Source organism: Rhinatrema bivittatum, chromosome 13 (assembly GCF_901001135.1).
Source record: "Rhinatrema bivittatum chromosome 13, aRhiBiv1.1, whole genome shotgun sequence".
NCBI classification, from domain to species: Eukaryota; Metazoa; Chordata; class Amphibia; order Gymnophiona; family Rhinatrematidae; genus Rhinatrema; species Rhinatrema bivittatum.
The window spans coordinates 31,261,345-31,281,200 of record NC_042627.1 but is presented as its reverse complement, the minus strand read 5'-3'; the positions used below and the strand labels follow the sequence as shown (position 1 = coordinate 31,281,200).

The following is a 19,856-nucleotide window of genomic DNA, read 5'->3' as shown; positions in this document are numbered from 1 at the left end:
CTGCGAAGGTTAAGTGCTCAAGAACCCCAAGAACACCATCCACCCACTCCAAATCCTTCAAAATGCTACCGTCCGCATCCTCACCAACACCCATAGAAACGAACACATATCGCCTGTCCTCGAGGACTTACACTGGCTCACCACTGAACACCGCATCCAATACAAAACTCTCTCCATCATCCACAAAGGCCTCCATAACCCCGACATGAATTGATTCAAAGAATCATTAACATTCCACACCTCCACAAAACAGACCAGAAATCAATACCTATCAACCCTATGCACACCCTCACCCAAACTCTACAACCTTGCATCAACAAAGGCTCGATCGCTATCCATAGCCAATCCTGCCCTATGGAACTCTATGCCAGTTAACCTACGCCAGGAATTCTGCCCAAAGAAATTCAAGCAGAAACTAAAGACCTGGTTGTTTAAACAGGCATACACGATCCAATATGGCCGCCGAGGGAGAGGTCGGCGTTTACTGAGCTCCTGCGATTGAATTCTTTTGCTTCAGAATAATGCCCCATACCAAGAGAAAGGGAAAGGTGAGAGTGGAATCCTCCTTACCCTCTACACCTACCCTATCTCAGCCACAAATCGAGGGGTTTTTTGCTCCGACTTGTGCTTTCAGTCCTGTGGTAGAGTCCGCTGGGAGCCCGACCGAGGGACACGCTTTGGCTCCCCTGGACGAAATACCGCTGTCACCACGGCAATTAGAGAGTTCCTCTCCTCCCAACCAAGGATTAAGTCCGTTTGATTATTCGCCTCCACAAGGTCTGGATACCGAAGGGCAGGCGGTAATGGAGGATCACCCGGGCGAGAAATCCGGAGTTCAAATATCTGCGACTGCTATGGCTAGATTGGAGGTAGGAGAAACTCCCCCGAGTATGGCGGATAACATCGGGCCAGGGCCTAGCAGCAATACCATTCGGCAGAGGAGCAGAGAGACGCTGACAGACGAATCCACGAGGATTTTAGAGGTCTGCCAGCAAGGAATGGTGAGTCAGACTCTTTCAGTGCAGAAACTTGTCTGGCCTAAAGTTACTACGCTTGACTTTATTTGGAATGCAATAGTAATGCTTGAGAAAACTATATCTACTCTCGTGGTTGCTGTGAATTCTTCACAAAATATTATAAAGGAGCTTGAAATACAAAAAAAAAAAGATCAAGAGAAAAAGATACAAGAAATCTCTAAGGAGGTACTGTCCGTGAAAGAGATCCAGGTGAAAATGATACAAACCGAAGACATAGTTACAAGGAAAATTGAAAATTTAGAAAATAAATCAAGGTATCTCAACCTGAGAGTTTTGAACTTTCCAAGTGTTAAAATGATATCCCCTCAAGAACAGTTTAAAAAATATATCTGAGATATTACTAATACCAATTGAAGGTTTACCACCTATTTCAAACATATATTTTGCTATAACACCAAGGAAAATAATTCAACAAGCTCAAATTATATCAGATCAGCCAGCTGGAGATGGTCTATCAATATTTCTTGAAACATCTATGGAGGATCAAGTGGACTTTGTTGGGACTTTATTGGTAACGTTCATGTTTCCTTTGGATAGAGATAATGTTTTAAAAATGTATTTTTGTAACCGAGAGAAGTTGTACCTAGGGCAGAAGGTCTGGATTTATCCAGACCTTACAAAAGATACACAGAAACGCAGAAAAGAGTTTCTAAATATGAGTCAGGCAGTCAGGAACCTGGGGGGGGGGGTCAAATGATTATTCGATATCCGTGTAAATGTTCGCTGAAATTAGGAGAAAATAAATATATTTTCTTCGATCCAACCCAATTGAAACAACTGCTAGAAAGTCGCACAGAATCAGCCTGAAGACCTATCTCTAGTTATGTATGTGTTGAAGCATTTAGCCTCCCCTTTTCTTTGTTAGCTATTATGTGAATGAGATGTCCTGTAAGTAAATATTGGATCTCCAAATTTCTTTATGTTATAGTATATGTTGGGAAATAGTAATATCCAAAAATTTTTGCTTTCTATATCTCATACTTTGAAAAATGAGAAACTATTATTTCTTTATGTATGTTTTAAAGTATGATATTGGTATGATAACGATTTGGAGAAACTGTTCCTGTACTTATATATTTTTTGAAAATGAAAAATAAAGAATTTAAAAAAAAAACAAAAACAAAAAAAAACAGGCATACACTGATCCTGGCTAAATCCCTCCCTAATTTAGTTTTCTCCCCCAGTCTTCCTTTCTCTCTCTCCTTTCCCCTTACACCCTGTGTTCCCACCCACCTTCCCCTCGTCCCTTCCCCTAACAAGTCACTCTGATAATGAATCTTCTGTAAAATACTGTAAACCAAGAATCTTCTGTAAAATACTACAAACCAAGTTCACGTTATTCGCTTTAAGTTAAGTTCCTGTGTTTGCATTTATAATTTTTCAAGTTACTCATATATATGAATAGTTCCCTGTAAAGCATTACTAAGCCAAGTTCATGTTATATGTGATACTCAAAGTGTATGTCGGTATATAAAAATCTTGAAAGAAAGAAATAAATAAATAAATAAATAAATAAATAAAGATGGAGAATTCCTTCGCTCCTCTGGAGGAGAAGGGTCTGATCGGAGACCATCTGAGTCCTTGGAGGAAAACTCCATCTGATCATCCCCCCAGGGGTCATAAGGAGCTTATCCTCACTGTATGGCACAGGGGATGGGGCCCTAGGTGCTCTGCCAATTTCCAGAGATGCAGGCACCGATGGAACTGTACAGGAGCTACAGGCCTCAGCGATTCCGCCGGCCTCCGTGGCGTTTCCTCGGAGGAGGACCCAGCGATTCACATCATATTGGTTGGAGAAGGCCCTGGTGCCCCACTTGGAAACAGACACCAGCTGGGTAGGTAAGGCACTAATCAGATTAAGCTTCTCCAGAAGCAGTACAAAAATGCGTGCTACCCGCTCCACCACCAGCTGGACTCAATGCTTCAGCTCCTCCTTGAACATTGCCAATGCCAACACCATCTGGGAGGCAGGAGGGGGTGGCCAGATATTTCTTGGACCCTCAAGGGGGATCGGCAACTGGCACCAGGGCAGGTGGAGACTGTCTGGGACCCCAGGCATCGATGGAGGATTGGCGCTCCTTGCCACAGGGTCACTTCTAGGGCACTGCAGCAAAGGCGGTGCATCTCCATGCCCGGCACTGTGCATTGACAGAGACCAGCGTCAATGCTTCTTGGTCTTCCAACGATGCTCAGCCTGGTCATTCCCCAATGCCAAGGTCGATGAGCCTGGTGTCCTTGATCCAGAGGAGATCAACAGCGATCGGTCTCCAGCACTCCTATCCACCAGCGACTTTGATGGAACTGACAGTCCTGCTGATGTTGATGGAGATGTGTCCATCGGTGTAGTTCTGAAATTCTTATATGCTGATGCTGCCATTGATGGGACGGACTTCTTTGATCCAAAGAGGTGCTCCATCTTGTCAAGCCGAAGTCAACATCCCTTCAGTGTCATCTAGTCGCACAAGCGACAATCCTGGCTGTCATGAGATGCTCCCAAGCAGAGGATGCACACTTCATGCGAATTGGTGATCGATATGGTCTGCGGGCACTGGGGGGGATCAGCGAAAACTGGATGTGGCCATGACAAAGTGAAACAAAAGGGCTGAAGGACAGAACATTGGTGGTGGACATCGATGACCAGCAGGCACTGAGGTACCAACCGCAAAAATAAACTCACCCAAAGACGTCAAAAACCCTGACTGGGGACACTACAGGAAGGCACCGAGAGAGACCCAGCAACAGAACAGAAAAAATCATGAAAACATGAAAAAGAGGTTTCCCCCAGACCAAAAAGCCAAAAGTTTTTAAGAGCTCAATCAACTGCGAGGCTCACAGCTCTGTGGAAGAGACTGAAGAGGGACCCCGCTTGGGCGTGTGGTATAGAGCAAGTTCAGTGTGTCTAGTCAAAGTTTCTAGACATAAGTTTTCCACATCAGGCTCCATATGATGATGTCACCCATATGTGAGAACTACCATCCTGCTTGTCCTTATAGAATAAAAAAAAAAAAAAAAAAAAAAAAAAGACTGAAAAGCAGAGGATCAAGGATCGACCATTGTGGGAGTCCACAAAAAAAAAAAAAAAGGCTTCAAATCAGAGCCTAGACTCCCAGTCCTCTCATAAAGCACAAGCAGCAAAATAAGATATAAATCACATTAAGACCAGTCTCAGCCAGACAGTCAACAAGAAGCTGATGGTTAATGGTTTTGAAGGGCATGCTCATATCAGTAAAACTATGATTGCATTCATCCCACCAACTAGTCTTAGTCTGACATCATTGACCAAAGCTGTGAAACCTGTCTCAGTGCTATGGTCCTTTCTGAAACCTCAAAGGCTCTAATATATACAGACATAATGTTACTGACAGGGTGCAAGATGTTAAGTTGATCAAAGACAACTTTTTCCACAATCTTAGGTAAAATGGAAGAGTCAATACAGGTCTGTAGTGGTTCATAACAGCAGTATCCATGGATTCCTTTTTTCTTTTTTTTAAGAAAGGACAAGCACAAGATTATTTGAACGAAACAAGAACCATGCCTGCAGAAAATCTAGAATTATCTACTGATGCAAGAAATTTAGCCTGGGTCCAATTCTGTTTTTTTTTTACCTAAATGGAAGGTCTAAGATCCAAACAAGAGGTAGATGCACACATAGCATTTAACAAGTGATTAATGCCCACTGGAGGAGACAAATTAAAGAAGGATAATTGACTACTAAAAACACAAGCAGTCTCAGATTCCATCTTCTCAGACAGAAAACTCATAGCAGATCTACATTTTCTTACTGGAGCTCCTGAGGCTCTGCTCCCAGCCATGGAATGCTTTGTTTTACCTGTCCCTGGAGGTATTGTGGATTGGGCTTTGGCGCTTTTACCAGCATATCCAGAATTCAATGTCCAATCAGGGAAGGTTAGGAGACTACCATTTTGGGGGCAAAAACAAATATAGGAATTTAAAAAGCACAGAAAACTTACAGCAAATCTTTACTGATGAGAAAATGAGAATAAGTGAAAAAATGATGTTGCAGTAAGCAGGGGAAATGGGCAGACTAAATGGGTTTTTGCATTCTTTTATTTGACTTATTATACATAAGAAGTTGTGATGCTTTTGGCAATGCAAATGCACAAACAAATGCCAGCCTACCTTTCAAGTATCCTGCAGTTTTTGAGAATGACCAACTTTATAATGATTATCCCACTGCTCCAAGACATAGCAGACGAGGTGGTTAGGTCTGTCAGGGATTGGTTTATTACCCCATGGACTGGTTAACCAGATAACTGTGCTGGCGAGTGCAGTGTGGACCTTTCCATTCCTTTTATCATTTCTGTTGTCCTTCTCTGTACCTCTTCTAGTTCTTTATTTTCAGAATTTAAGCAGGTTTTTTGGGGTTTTTTTTTTTTAGAAAATTTAGACACTGGTAATGACAATACTTACTCCCAATACTCATTTGATAAATTCCTGCCTCATCTCCTACAACACAGGAAAATCTGTGAAAACCTTTCTTAAAGGATACAGAAAACTTCTACTGCTTTTCGATTTTTCATGTGCATGTTTTTCTGATTCTCTGCTCGAAGACTGACATACACTAAGAAACCCTCAAATCCCAAGTGATCCCACACTGCTTCAAGGCAGGAAAGGAGAATGAAAAGTAAAACATAAGTTGCTTGAAATATTTGCTCAAATCCCCAAAACTTCACATTTCAATATACCTGAAACAAAATCATGTGAAATGCTCCTTTTACAAGGTTTCCAAAAGTAGACTTAAGGTCTTACCTGCAGGGGGATGTGCCATGAGCCTCCATATGAAGGCTGCCCAAGGACCTCCCTCATGTTTTAAATCCCCTTCCCAACCCACACAGTCATCAGCCAGGGATCATGCACCAAGGCTCCTTCCACAGCCATGCAATCAAGGATATAGTGTATTTCGATTTTCAGAAGATATCTGATAAAGTCTCTCATGAGAGACTCCTGAGAAAATTAAAAAGCCATGGGCTAAGAGTCAATGTCCTATTGTGGATTGCGACTTGGTTAAAAGATAGGAAATGGAGAGTAGGGCTTAATGGTCAGTTTTCGCAGTGGATGAAGGTAAACATCCCCCAGTACCAGTCCCCCAGACCCCCAGTACATCCCCCAGCACCAGTCCCAGTACAGATCCCCCAGGGATCTGTACTGGGACTGGTGCTTTTTAATATATTTATAAATAATCTGGGGAAGGGGATGACAAGTGAGGTGATCAAATTTGCAGACAACACAACATTTTTCTGAGTTGTAAGGTCACACATGAACTATGAGAAATTGCAGGAGAGCCTTGCAAGACTGGGAGACTGGGTATCCAAATGGCAGATGAAATATAATGCAGATAAGGGCACATAGGGAAACGTAATCCAAACTGTAGTTACATGATGATGGATTCCATATTGGGAGATACCACCCAGGAAAAGGATGAAGGCATCATCATTGGAAATTAGCTCGGTGTGTTGCAGCAATCAAAAAAGTAAACAAAATGTTAGGAATTATTAGGAAAGGAATAGAACAGACAATGTCATAATACTTCTGTATTGCCACATGGTGAGACCCAATTTAAAGTACTGTGTACAGTTCTGGTCACTGCATCTCAAGATACAGCTGAACTGGAAAAAGTACAGAGAAAGGTGACCAAAATGATAAAGAGGATGGAATGGATCCCTATGAAAAAAGGCTAAAAAGGTTAGGGCTGTTCAGTTTTAAAAAGAGATGGCTGAGGGAGGATACGATAGAGGTTTATAAAATCATGAGTGGAGTAGAAAGGGTAAATGTGAATCAGTTATTTACTCTTTCAAAAACTAAAAGAACTTGGGACACTCCATGAAGTCTGTAACATTTAAAACAAAACAGTGAAAATAATTTTCACTGAACATGCAATTAAGCTCTGGAATTCATTGCCAGAGGATGTGGTGAAACCCAGTGTAGCTGGGTTTAAAAAAAGGTTTGGTTAGGTTGTTAGAGGAAGAGTCCATAAACCATTATTATCCAGGGAGAATTGGGCAAGTCACTACTTATCCCTGAACGTTAGCAGTATGGGATCTATTCACTATTTGGGATCCTGCCAGGTATTTGTGACCTCGATTGGACACTATTGGAAACAGGACGCTGGGCTTGATGGACCCTCGGTCTTAGAACATAAGACTTGCATTTCTGGGTAAGACTAAGATATGCACAAATGGGGGGCATGGGAGGGGAGAGACGGGGGGAAGGGGGCAAGAAGGAAGGTAGAAACAGAGGGGGCATGGAGGTAAGGATGGGGGGGCATGAAAAAAGGAGGGGCACCAGAGAGGGCAGCACAGAGGAGGGAGAAGGGGCATATTGAGAGAGAGGTAGCATAAGGAAGCTGGAGCTAGAATGGTTAAAGAAAAGGGGAGAGAGCCAGCTGAGAAAGTGAAAGCTGGCTGAGTGGGAGATTGGAGGACAGATGGGAAGAGGTGATGGAAAGATAATATAGGAGATACATGGGTGAAAGGAAAACAAAATAGAGTGAGAAGAGTAAAATAATGGCAGGAAGAGAAGTGCAATAGAGGGCAATCCATGTCAGCTGTAGGGGTTGGGGAAGGAAATGGAGAAAGGAAAAGTAAATAAGAAAATCAAGGAAGGAATAAGAAAAGTCAGAAGATGAAGGAAGAGGGAACATATGGTACGGGGAAAGATACATCTGTTTCTTATTTTTAAATTATTTGATTTCACTACTGGAAAGATTTTCATGATGTTAGATGCATTTTTATAAATTCTAGCTGTAACATCCAATACATCACATTGGCAGACATCAACTCTTTTTAGTTTTATGTTCTGTCATTTGGAGGGGTTTGTACACATTGTAATGTTTGCTTCTCCTCCTTTGCCTTCAACACAGTCTCTCTGACATCAACCTTGGGCTGTCTATGGAGGGAAGATTTAGAAGGCAGAGAGAGACGATGGACATGCTCGTGTGCATCAGAAAGGAGACTGTATATCGGCGTGTAGATGGGTATGTGTGAGGGAGGGAGGGAGAGAAGCATGCTCGACGTGCATGTGTGCATTAGAAAGGAGACCGTATGTCAGAGTGTAGATGGGTATGTGTGGGAGGGAGAGAGAGAGAGACTGGACATGCATGTGAGTATGAGAAAGGAGACTATGCTTGGGAGTGTAGATGGGTATGAGAGGAGGCTGTGTATAGGTGGGTGCGTAGACATGTTAGAAAGACTTTAATTGTGATAAAAAGAAAACTGTGCATGAGAGAGGCTGTGGTTTATTTTTTTAATAAAATGATTAATTGCTTTCCAGATTCCTATAGAATCGCCCAAAGCGATGTACAAACTTAGAACCACAGAATCATATAAAATAAAACAATAAACTCAACATACATAACAACATAACACACATGTCCACCTTGCCTCTTGTAAATGTGCATCAAATGATCATAGTGAAGAACACTTGCCTCTTTCACCCTTCTTCTCACCTCTGAGACCATTAGCCAGGTTTATGGTTTCTTTCTAAAACGCATTAGCCTTGTTGATATGTTTATGAGGATGGTTGAAATAACATTTTATAAAATAAAGTATTTTTTCGGGAGGGTGGTGGGCACTTGGAGCCCAAGTGATAAGAGGACCCCCTCCTCCGGTCCTCAGACTCGAAAGGTAAATCTCTCTCTCTAATCCAATCCGCAAGTTTGGTCGGGTGTCCAGTTACGGTCCACAGGAGAGAAGCTAACTTCTGTAAAACCTCTCCACAAGGCAACACATTTTTATAAATTTCTCTTTAATTTGCAATTCATTGGCTACACTATCCAGTTCTAAACCAGATAGTCACTTGAAACTAGTTAAGACGTCAAGAAGGAATCTCAGCCTTGCCATCAAACTCATGTGCTGACTGCCACTCATGGCACTAAGGATCAGCACAAAACGGCAGCGAGAAACATGCCAGAGGCAGCCTTCATACAAACAATGGTGTGCCAGCAGACCAGAGGAAAACATTTTAGCCTCGCTATATTATTTACAATTAATTCTGTCTGTCTATCTGTTATGGAAGGATTTGTATGAATAACTTTTAGAGTTTCCCCCACACAAAACCAAGACTGGAATATCCTTCCCCCTCCATAAATTGTATGTGCACACACAACTCACTGCTGCACAAAATGTATCTGGATAAGAAGGGGCGTCAATGGAGGCATTCTGAGGAACGGCGTAACTTTAGCCCATGAACACCTGCCTTGAGCAGTCTCTGGCTGACATTATCAACACAAGTCTGGTAGAGAAAGAAAAACCCAGCCATTCTAAAGCTACTCGGATAACTCTACCCAGGTACCTTCAGCAGAGCACTAGTTTCCCGCTAAGCTCACACCAGGTAAATATCCCGCTCTCCAGCCTGCTGAACTATCTTACTCGCAGTCATTCTGCAGAAAATAAAATTCTGCGATAAGTGCTACCCTGCTTACGCTACGCAAATTTTACCTTCAGCGAATGCTGTGAATTTACTGACGCAACACTGTGATGCTCTCTTTAGCAGCTAACAGACTTTAAATTCTGGGGAATTCTAACATGAAGCGGAATGGCCATTTGCTGGATGGATCTGTCAAAGTGGAACTCATTCTAGATACACAAAGAGCTAAAGAAAAAAAAGTTTAAAAATCCAGGAGAAAGAGTAAGTAAAAGATGGAAGGCATACGGTGGGCATGTGAAACTCTGAAAGGCAAATTAAAGCTTACCTTGCAGCCTTCACACGTAATGACACCATAATGGATTCCTGATGATTTGTCTCCACAGATCTTGCATGGAATAATTTCAATTTGAGCTGAAACAGAAGCACGCAGCCAAGTTAATTACATCTTCTTTTAAACACCTTACAGAAAGTGCTCCCCAATCAGCATTTGCACAGTGAAAACTAATAACCTGCTAAACATTACAGCACATTAACTATTCATTGTTGAACTGCCAGGGGCCCCCTCGGGCCCTGGACTAAATTATGGCTGCTCGTTAGATAATGGCTGCTGGGTTATTAAAATGGGTCATTTGAGAAGGTGTTTAAGAATCCTGGAGAAGACTGGAATCAGCATTTCAAACCGGGGGCTGTGGCATTGCTGGCCTAAGAGCCAAAAGAGATGAGCAAAGGTCCCTGACAAACTTGTGCCCTCAGCATGGTTGTATGAAAGGGCTTCGGTTCAATCAAGTTCAAAATTCCACTTAAACGAACGGTGAGAAATGCTTCCAATTTAAGCGCAAGAACTGAACATATATAACAGGTTTTGGTTCAGATGTTCAGTTTCTCGGGGTGCTAGCACTTAAACGTTCAAAAGAATAGCTCCATGCTCCTGGAATGGGCTTCTCCAACTTTCCCTCCGGCAGACATTGCCTATGCTTCCTGACCAGCACAACAATGACGCTCTAAGTATCAGATGGGCTTGAAGGCAGGTTCAAGAGTAGTCTAAACCCGGTCAGGAATTTACATGGAGCCGGAACAACAGGTTTAATAGTTATAGCATTTAATCAAGAGGTACACAGATTTTAGAGCTTCCACCTGAACCAAAATGATAAAGTATTGAAAACGTGCAAATAATATACTGGTAAAATTACATGCACACACACTTAAGAGGGCAATTTTTAATAGTGTGCAGAACTCAGCACATATAGGCATAAGCTGGTGTTCCTACAGTTATGCTTGTATTTTATATAAACTGTGCAGTGGGAGCCACACAGTTTATATAATATTGCGTATTACTGCCCTGAAAATATACATGTAAGTTTTAGCACACGCTGATGCAGGGATTCACATTGTATACCTAGTGTAGGATGTGCATATAATTTACATGTTAAATAATCATAGCAGTTTATGCCTGAAGGTATTTTATAAAGTTGGCTCACGCATATTCGTACCTTGCTTAAGAAAATACTTGATAATGTGCATTTTACCAAGCACCGGTTCACAGAGACCACCATCAGCTAACTCAGACCTTCACCAGTTCACTCACACTCTCCCATCACCTGCTCTAGACCTCCCACCCAAAAGCTGGAGATGAAAGCAAAGAGAGTTAATCTTCACGTCTTGATGAACAGATGTAAAAGCATGCACATGGTTTTGATGTTTGCGCATTCCTCTTATAAAATATACGACTCTGCATATTTTCGGGCCCCACCCCAGAATGTCCTCTTTCTCCATATTATGCGTTCTCCTTACTCCTGCGCAGATGGTGCCTGGGACTGGTACTTCAACAGGGTCATGGACCGTTGTGTCAACTGTGCCGGGATCCTGGCACCACTGGCTCTAGCCAAGCCAAGTGGTGTTTTTTCTCTGGCACCAAGCAGCCCCGTTTTGAGGAGAAGTGGCCTGGGAGTGCGTCAAGCAGCGCAGAGACTCCTTAGTTTGATGCTTCCGCCTCTTGCTCAACCCCTGGACTGTGGCACATCTGGAGCCTTATGTCCTAGTTGGATGAGCCTGAAAAGGCCCTTTTCTGGGAAGACTCAGAAAACTAGAACAAATTGGAAAAGAAACAGCTAAAGGGAGATATAAGATGTCTATAAAGTCATGGAAAGTGCAGAGAAAGGAAATAGGGAATGATTATTCCCTGTATCCAAAACCTGGGTGCATCTAATAAAAACAAACCAGAAGTCATTTACACAGGACACGAAAGAGGCAAACATTACAACTGGGTGGAATAAAGGATTAAATAAATAGATGACATATTGATAAGAGACTATCATCATAGCCAGGGACATCACCTTGGGTCCAATGCACCCGTAAGCCGTGACTGTGAGAAGCTGAAAGGCTGCGACAGGTATTATCTCTTCCTTCCCCCCCCCCCCCCCCCTTACCCATTCGGGTTTCCAGCTCATTCAGAAGCAGGTCTGGGATCCTGGTGCCATGAGCCTTCATTTGTAACTATACAGGGATTTCCCCCCTAATTTATAACCCCTGCAGTGGACCTAAGCCTGTTACTTGCAGTGACAGTCTATTGACTGGAGACTCCTTCCACTGTCCAACAGATAAGAACATAAGAAATTGCCATGCTGGGTCAGACAAAGGGTCCATCAAGCCCAGCATCCTGTTTCCAACAGAGGCCAAAACCAGGCCACAAGAACCTGGCAATTACCCAAACACTAAGAAGATCCCATGCTACTGATGCAATTATTAGCAGTGGCTATTCCCTAAGTAAAATTGATTAATAGCCATTAATGGACTTCTCCTCCAAGAACTTATCCAAACCTTTTTTGAACCCAGCTACACTATCTGCACTAACCACATCCTCTGGCAACAAACTCCAGAGCTTTATTGTGCGTTGAGTGAAAAAGAATTTTCTCCGATTAGTCTTAAATGTGCTACTTGCTAACTTCATGGCATGCCCCCTTCTATTATTCGAAAGTGAAAATAACCGAGTCACATCTACTCAGTCTACTCATCTACTCAGTCATCCTTATGCAATGATCAGGGCTCCCTCTCCAGCCCCAGCTCCAGCACACCTGGGGCTTGATCCAGGGACCCACACAGCACTGCACCGAGCCAGCCCACATCCTCTTTCCTCCTATAAGTTTACTCTAAGCGTGCGCTGCTTACCAGCAGACGCAGGATGCAGAGGTAGACAAAGCTAGAGTCTGACCCAGTTTGGCAGTTCTTCTAATTACATAGCCTTGGGTGATCTGATGATCTGAGATACGTAATGAGAGGTGACTAACCTGCTCTCAACACCTCATGCTATAATATTTTTCAGTCTCATCTATCACTAGCATCAAGAGCAAGAAAGGTAGCAAACACCCATATTTCAGCCCAGTGACAGAGAAGCAAAGCTAAAAGTTGAATTTCCATTTACTTCCAAAAGAAGAAAAACTGGGAGTCTGTTCTGGACTAGCGTGATTTAAGAAAAAGACCCTGAAATAAAGGGAAAAAAACCAAAACAACTGAAAATTCTCAATATAAAAAAGAAAAAAAGATGACACAGTAGACAGTTGCAATTAGCAGCAACGCATGACTGTTCTGTGGCTAAACACGTTTCATACATGTGTAACCTATGGGTGGCCGTGGTCCTTCCATGTCCCATTTTACTGTTATCTACTCTCAGTTGAAATGAAATTGAACCAAAATGACAGACTTTGCCAGGGCTAATTTGATTACATGCTCTTTACCATGCAAATAGAGGGAAGAGATGAAATCAATTATCCTGCTTAATTGCTGCCATGGCAAATCAATAGGTCTATTAAGAGCAGCCTAATTTAATGAGGCGCCTCTGCTTCTTGCCGGGTCATGCTCTGATACGTATAAGGCAGAGACTGAGGAATACACTTTGCCTATTTGCCTCGGAGAAGTTGATTTGCAACGCCAACGAGAATTGACAACAAACACCCCCCCTGCTGACAAGCAAGAACCGTGGTGACCCCCTCACCCTCCACCAAGAAAAAGCGGCAGAGCTGGAAACATCCTCCACCCACCATGAAAAGAGGCATGGGGGGGGGGGGGGGCACAGAAAATGCCCTATCAACAGGAAGCAATCGCGCAGGGCTGCTGGAAACTCCTCCACCACCACTGACAGAAAGCTGGGGGGAGGGAGCCGGGCCCATGGGAACACCCCCACTGCAGAACAGGTGCAAGAGCCCCAAGCACAGCACCTGCCAACACCCCCAATGCTGAAGAAGAGCAGAAAGCCCAGCAGCAGGAAATACCCCACCAGCCGAAAGGGTCTCGGGGCCTGGGATGGGGGGAGACGAGGAGAGCGAGAACTGCACAGGAGTTTGTTAGGGAAGGAAGGAGAGGGAAAAGGGCGGCGGGCACAGGAATGCTGTGGGATGGAGAGGGGAAAGGGAGAGAGATCTGCATTGGGTAGGGTTGTGCATCAGTCACCACACACTGAGTACAGGAACTGAATTTTTGCTAAACTCGCATAGTTTGCATTCAAATGAATGCAGTTTTGGTTTTCTCAACAACTTTGCTCCTAGAATTTCAATTCCTTACTGCCATGCTACTCACGATACCTCAAAGCATTCTGGGTACTGGCATGCAAATAAGCACCTGAATATGTATTTGTGGGAGGTGTGGGCTAGCCAGTTACAATATAAGACTGTTCAGAAAAGGTGCACTAGCATGCGAAAGCTTGCATTATTAGTGACTTGGCCCCCTTGAAAATAATGGGGCCTGTAGTAAATAATGCACATTTTGGCACATTATCATTTAATGCACCTTTGAGAAAAGGGGCTCAAGTCAAACAGGTTTCTAGGACATGAATTTGAATCTTCACCTTGCTAATGATTTGGGGCCTTTCCCCTCAAGGCACAGAATGTGAAACCCCCCCCCCCCCCCACCACCTACCTCCTCTGCTACTGTATCCTGTTCAGCCCTGTAAAGTCCACAGCTTTGCAGAGGCTGCTTACAGGGATATCCCAACCTAAGAGGTGGCCATTGCCTTACCTAGGCCTTGTCTGCTTGGGCCACCGATTCCCCTGGCAACCTCCTAGCCCTCTGACATCTGTCTCTTGCAGTCACTCACAGAGACACTTCATCTTGTCCCACACTATGCCCCAATTAGCCTCATTTGGCACTTCAGGTCTTGTCCCTCTGGGAAAACATTACTCAGTTGCCTTTTCTTTAAAGCAGCATTACTTTTTTCCTCTTCAATTCATTTCTCCTCTGGAGCTCCCTCTGCCGCTTTGACAGAGCAACTACTCTGTCGCTCTCTGTCCCTCTGTAACTACATTATTTATCTTATTGCTGTTCTTAACCTTTTGAATCTTTAAACTTTTAATTTTTTAATACCTCAACTATTTTAATATTTTTTGTTTTATTTATTATGAAATTATGTATTTATATATTTTCCTTTAACTTTTGAAATGCAAATGTTTTTAAATGAATATTTGCTAGTAAGTGTAAACCGAAATGACATGTCCTCATGAACACCAGTATATAAAAACTAATAAATAAATACATTACCCATTAGCCTTTTCTTTAAGGCAATATTACCTCTTTTCTCTTTCTGCCATTCCCCTCCAAAGTGTTTGCTGAATGCTCCATATCACGGTGCTGCTTCTGAGTGTGCAAACCCATTTGAGAGAAGAGGTGGCCTAGTGGTTAGAACAATGGGCTGAGAATCAGGGTTCCAATCCCACTTCCCCCACCAACTCTTTAGGTAACTTTGGGCAAGTCAGTTTAATCTCCTCTACCCATTTAGACTATAAGTTCTTTGGGGCAGGGATTTGTTCTTATTTCCTTTTTTATACTCTGTATTTTCATTACTATTACTATTTTGTAAATTTTTTCCCTATTTTAAAATCACTTTATGCATTACTTCGGCAACACATGTGACATTGCCATGCCAACGAAGTTATCTGAATCTGTCTTATTGTAACTTCATCCTAGTAATGCTGTAAGCCGTCTTGAACATTATTTGGAAAGAAAGGCTAAAAATTCAAACATCATCATCTCCATATTCTATTTAAAAAATGCCGTGTTTATACATTCCCCCCCCCCCCCAGGAAAAATGTGTGGCATTTGTTTGCTTAGCCAAGACACTAGCAAATGACAGTTTTCACTGTCACATAACTTCTTGCCTCATCTCTTAAGACAATGGAAATCTGCAGAGAGTTTTCATTAAAGCTGTGAAGGTCAAAACAAACAAAATGTAGGCAATACCAAATCATCTGGGACAATTTTCAAGAGTTGTGCTCCCTTCATCTGGTCATGAAGGGAGCTGATCTCTAGAAAGTTCATCACAAACGTATTTATTTCTTGCATCCTAAAACTACCTACAAACTTGTTTGCTGAATTTTATTTCTATTTCTCCAAGAGGACTAACATAGCACCTACATTTCTTGATAAAAATCACATCCGTTTCCCTAACTTTACCACCAGCACTTTTTTCCCCCACTCTTGTTTTCTGGCTCCTTGCTTTAGGACTTATTCAGGAACCCACAAGCCAAAGCGAAATGGCTCCCTTTTCACATTGCATTCTACCTGCAGCTATCAGCATTCAAAAGCCTACACGGGTCAGCGACTGCTTCATCTGGTCTGAATTGCTATGAAAATAAAAACTAGAGAATACATGTGGGTCATCACAAAATTAGAATTGGAGAGGTTCAGCCAAACCCTTCTACCAAATACCTCAACCACCACTGATCTGTTAGGAAAGAATGAGTTAAAGGGTGCATAAATAATTGTGAAACAAAGACTTTATATTGTTTTAAGCACCTACGGCCGATCCAATCAAAAACTGAGTTTATAGCAAATGGTTCCACTGGATAATACTTTGCATTTTCAGCTTTTTTATCTAAGTTCTTTGCTTGGTCATGGATTCAAGAAACTCAAGCAAGGCTACAAATCACTTTCCTTGCAAAACGTGCATTGTAACTCAACCAACAGCAGGTGGCAGCATAGCTTCAAGAATCAATCCCCTTGCAGCATTTTGTTAACTCATTCAATGATCCTCCGTAGCTTTTACCTTTTCCATGTACAGATTCAGACTGGCTACAATGTTACCAGCCCAGAACCCCTTACATTTCCTCTGGTGGCTCAGTGGCCTCACTGAAATGCAGTGGGTAGGTGGCCATCTGTGAGTCTCACTTGCTTTTTCCCCTTTCATTTTTAGTGAAAGTGACTGCATGTTTTTAAAGCAGTTGTTTCCATTTTATTTTATTAGTTAAAAAAGGTCAAGTACTTCCGCATCTATTTTGAGCACCAGGCCACCTTATGAAATTGTATAAAGAGATTATTACCCTTCTTTCTCCTTTCTTTCACCTTAGAGAGATGTGGGGGAGCGGTCAGGATGAAAGACAGGGCAATATGGACGGGAGGAAAGGGAAGGGGAGAAAGTTGCTACGGTATCAGTGGTAAGGACAGAATCAACACCTTGTTTTTATTACTGTCACAAATTCTGATCTGCAAAACTAAATCTCTATTCCCGTCTAATTAATCCATCAGTGGCAAATGCACACTGGGATTAATGCCTGAAAATAAATTCTTCCACCCTGAAAGGGATTCTACTTGTAAGCACAAAGGGGCCGATGCAATAAAAGTGCGCCAAAAGCAGGCACTCAATGTCGTCGGAGTATTTTCTGCTTTTTTGTACATCTTTTTGGGGTGCTCAGAAATTAACGCCTGCACATTTTTTTCTGTATGTGGAGTGAATAACTAATAGCCTCATCGACTTGCATATCCATGTGATGAGTGCTATTAGTTTCACGGAACTTTGGATGCACATTGTGGACGCACTAATCCCCTTATAGAATAGGGGCTGTGGATGCGCCTCCAAAATGCGCATCAAACCATGGGTTAAACAGTGCGCTTCGCTGAGCACACTGATTTTCATCGGCCCCAAACTCTGGCATTCCTGTTGGAACACTCTGCCTCTAAAACCCTGTGCATGCGCTCCCACAGGTGGATGTCTAGCAGGAGACCGGTGTAGGATTTCTGATCTGAAAGCAGTGTGCGCTTCACACAGTGGGTAATCGATCATTGTTTACTCTTCCTTTCATGACAGTGCCAAGCCTAAGGCTCTTTTAAAATGAATCTTCTTTATCTTTTTCTCAGATTGTAGCAGTACAGTCATACACATAAAAGTTACTAACTGTGCATCTCATGTTGCAGTGCCCCAAATATAATTATTTGATTGTCTTTTCTAAGTTATTATTGGTTAATTAGAATCTGCCCAATCACAGCTTACAATTTTCAGAGAAAGACACATTTTTCCTTCTGTAGGGCCTACTGGCTGTCAGTTGTATTTGTGACTGTACCCAGCTTTCAGCATCCCATCTGAACTTTCTCTCTCTGTGGCACTGCCTTAACCAGCGCCAGAGGAATGAGGAGGCTGATGAATGACTAAAAGCCAGGTCCAGATGTGCCTGCGACCAACAGTCGGGCATCATGGTCTATGTAAGTCCATTTGGTATCTTCTTGCGAAGAGATTTCTGCACTCTCTCCCAAAGTTGTGATAGCGTAGTCAATGCTGATGACCCCCTAGATGTCTGCTCGGTCTCCATAGCAGACCGCGGTGGGATATCCTCTGCTGAATTATCTGAGTCGGACGTGTCTGCAGTGCTACTCGAACTGCGACTGACCCTGTACTTGGTCTAGCCTCTCTTTTTAATCACTGGCACGGACACCACCCCCTTATGGGGTGCAGATTACCACCCATTCCTGCCATTGACTCACCCACTGCTGTAACCATGCTCACCATGGCTGTGCTTGTCCCTTGAGCTCTGGTATGGAGCCGACAGGTGAGTTTGATCATCCCTCGGTCTGAGTTTCTGAAAGTGCGACCAGTACCTGCTCTGTGTGGGTTTCCCCAAGTGAGGAGGAAGAGCTGGCCATATCCCCGATGGTGCCAAGCAAAACGGATGGTGTCACCAATGCGATTGTCTGTGTGTACGGTCGTAATCTCCAGTCGAAGTAGCAGTTGCTGAGATTGCATAGGCCAGCACCCCCATGGATATGTAGGAATGTGATACAATCCCAGAAAACTGGAGTGAAATGGAAAACCCCACTGAGGACCAGGTCCCCAACTGGGACTGAAGTGTGGGGTATCTCAGAGTCTATCTACCTTTCTGTTGCTGTGTCAATGGCTTTGAGCATGCCGGCTGGAAACCCAGACCGATATCCTGATGCTACTTGAGCATTGTACCGTGCCGGTCTGTTGCATCCTGACCATGCCATGTCCCTGATGCCACCGCTCAACTGCAATGCATTGTTGAACATGTGGGAGACCCGGTGGAGAGGAGGGATAAAAGATCCGGAAAGCATTGCACGTGGTGGCAGGGTGTTTCTTCTGTGTGACTGAGCACTCCCCAGAAGGCTCTGTTGTGAAGTTAAAAATCAACAGTCCCCCCAGGGAGGTTCTGCTGCACCCATATGCTGGATTGCCACCACACCCAGCTTGGAAAAGTGTGCAGAACTGATGCTTGAAGTCTTTGCGTCACCTTCGTTGTCTCCAATGAGGTGGGGCTGCCACAACTAGCCCAGTGCCGCTTTCCTTCCCCGACTGCCTCTGCTTTGGGCCCCCCTTCTGTTTCCCCCTTTGGGCCTGCTTGATGCTGCTTCCGGTTCTTAATCCCGCAGTCCTAACCTGTGCACTCTCCTCCATGACACACAGGAACTGGCCGACCTCTGATCCTCCTGTGTCCGCAGAATTCGGTAGGGTGGGGGGGGGGGGGGGGAAGAGCTGATAGTGCATGTGAGTTCCATGCATGTTGCCCAGATGAAGAGAGTTAGCAGCTGGCTGGCGAGGCAAAGAACGCTACACACGTGAAAGGCTAAAATTCTTCTCTCTTTGATTCGCCCCTTGCGACCCTTGTCTAACCTACAACCCTTAACTTGCAGTGTTAGGTCATTGAGCCACCAATCCGGTGAAGAGAAGGAGCAGGCAAGAGGAAGCATGGTTCATCGGACCCTGAATTTAAAGGTCTGCGCCATCATCAGCCTGCGCCTGGCATCCTCCACTGCCGTCACTGGAGATTGCTAGCACCCCCAATGTTGTCACACCAGCACGGCCAAAGAGGCGGTGAGGGAGAGCCTAGTCTGCCTCGGGCCTGCTGTGGGATGAGGGGGTCACAGAGAAAGCCTGCCCTGCCCCGCCCGGCCCCAGATTAGTCACTGGCTTCCATGCACGAGGCATGGGTCCCGCATATTTCTTTTCAGGCTTAAGAGGCAGAGCAGCAGGGGTGTTCTGCTCCAGCCCCTCCCCTCCAGGCAGCCTGCAAGGAAGAGAAAGCGAGGGCGTAAGCATGAAGCACAGAGAAGAAAACAGCCATTCTGTTCCCTAATCCAAAACCCCCCTTCTTCTGTATTGCAGGGAACAAAAATGGGAAGGGGTGATACTGCAGCAGACACTGCAGTTTAAACAACAGACAC

The 19,856-nt window shown here is 43.8% G+C and overlaps 1 protein-coding gene across 2 annotated transcripts in view; it reads right to left on the bottom strand.

Moving 5' to 3' along the window:
• Window positions 1-19,856, bottom strand: part of LOC115075078 (nuclear receptor ROR-alpha) — a 170,794-nt gene that overhangs the window by 76,835 nt on the left and 74,103 nt on the right. For both annotated transcript variants that reach the window (XM_029575242.1, XM_029575243.1), the window contains exon 2: window positions 9,748-9,833. In XM_029575242.1, coding sequence (XP_029431102.1) covers window positions 9,748-9,833 — 86 coding nt within the window. The remainder of the gene's footprint in view (window positions 1-9,747; window positions 9,834-19,856) is intronic.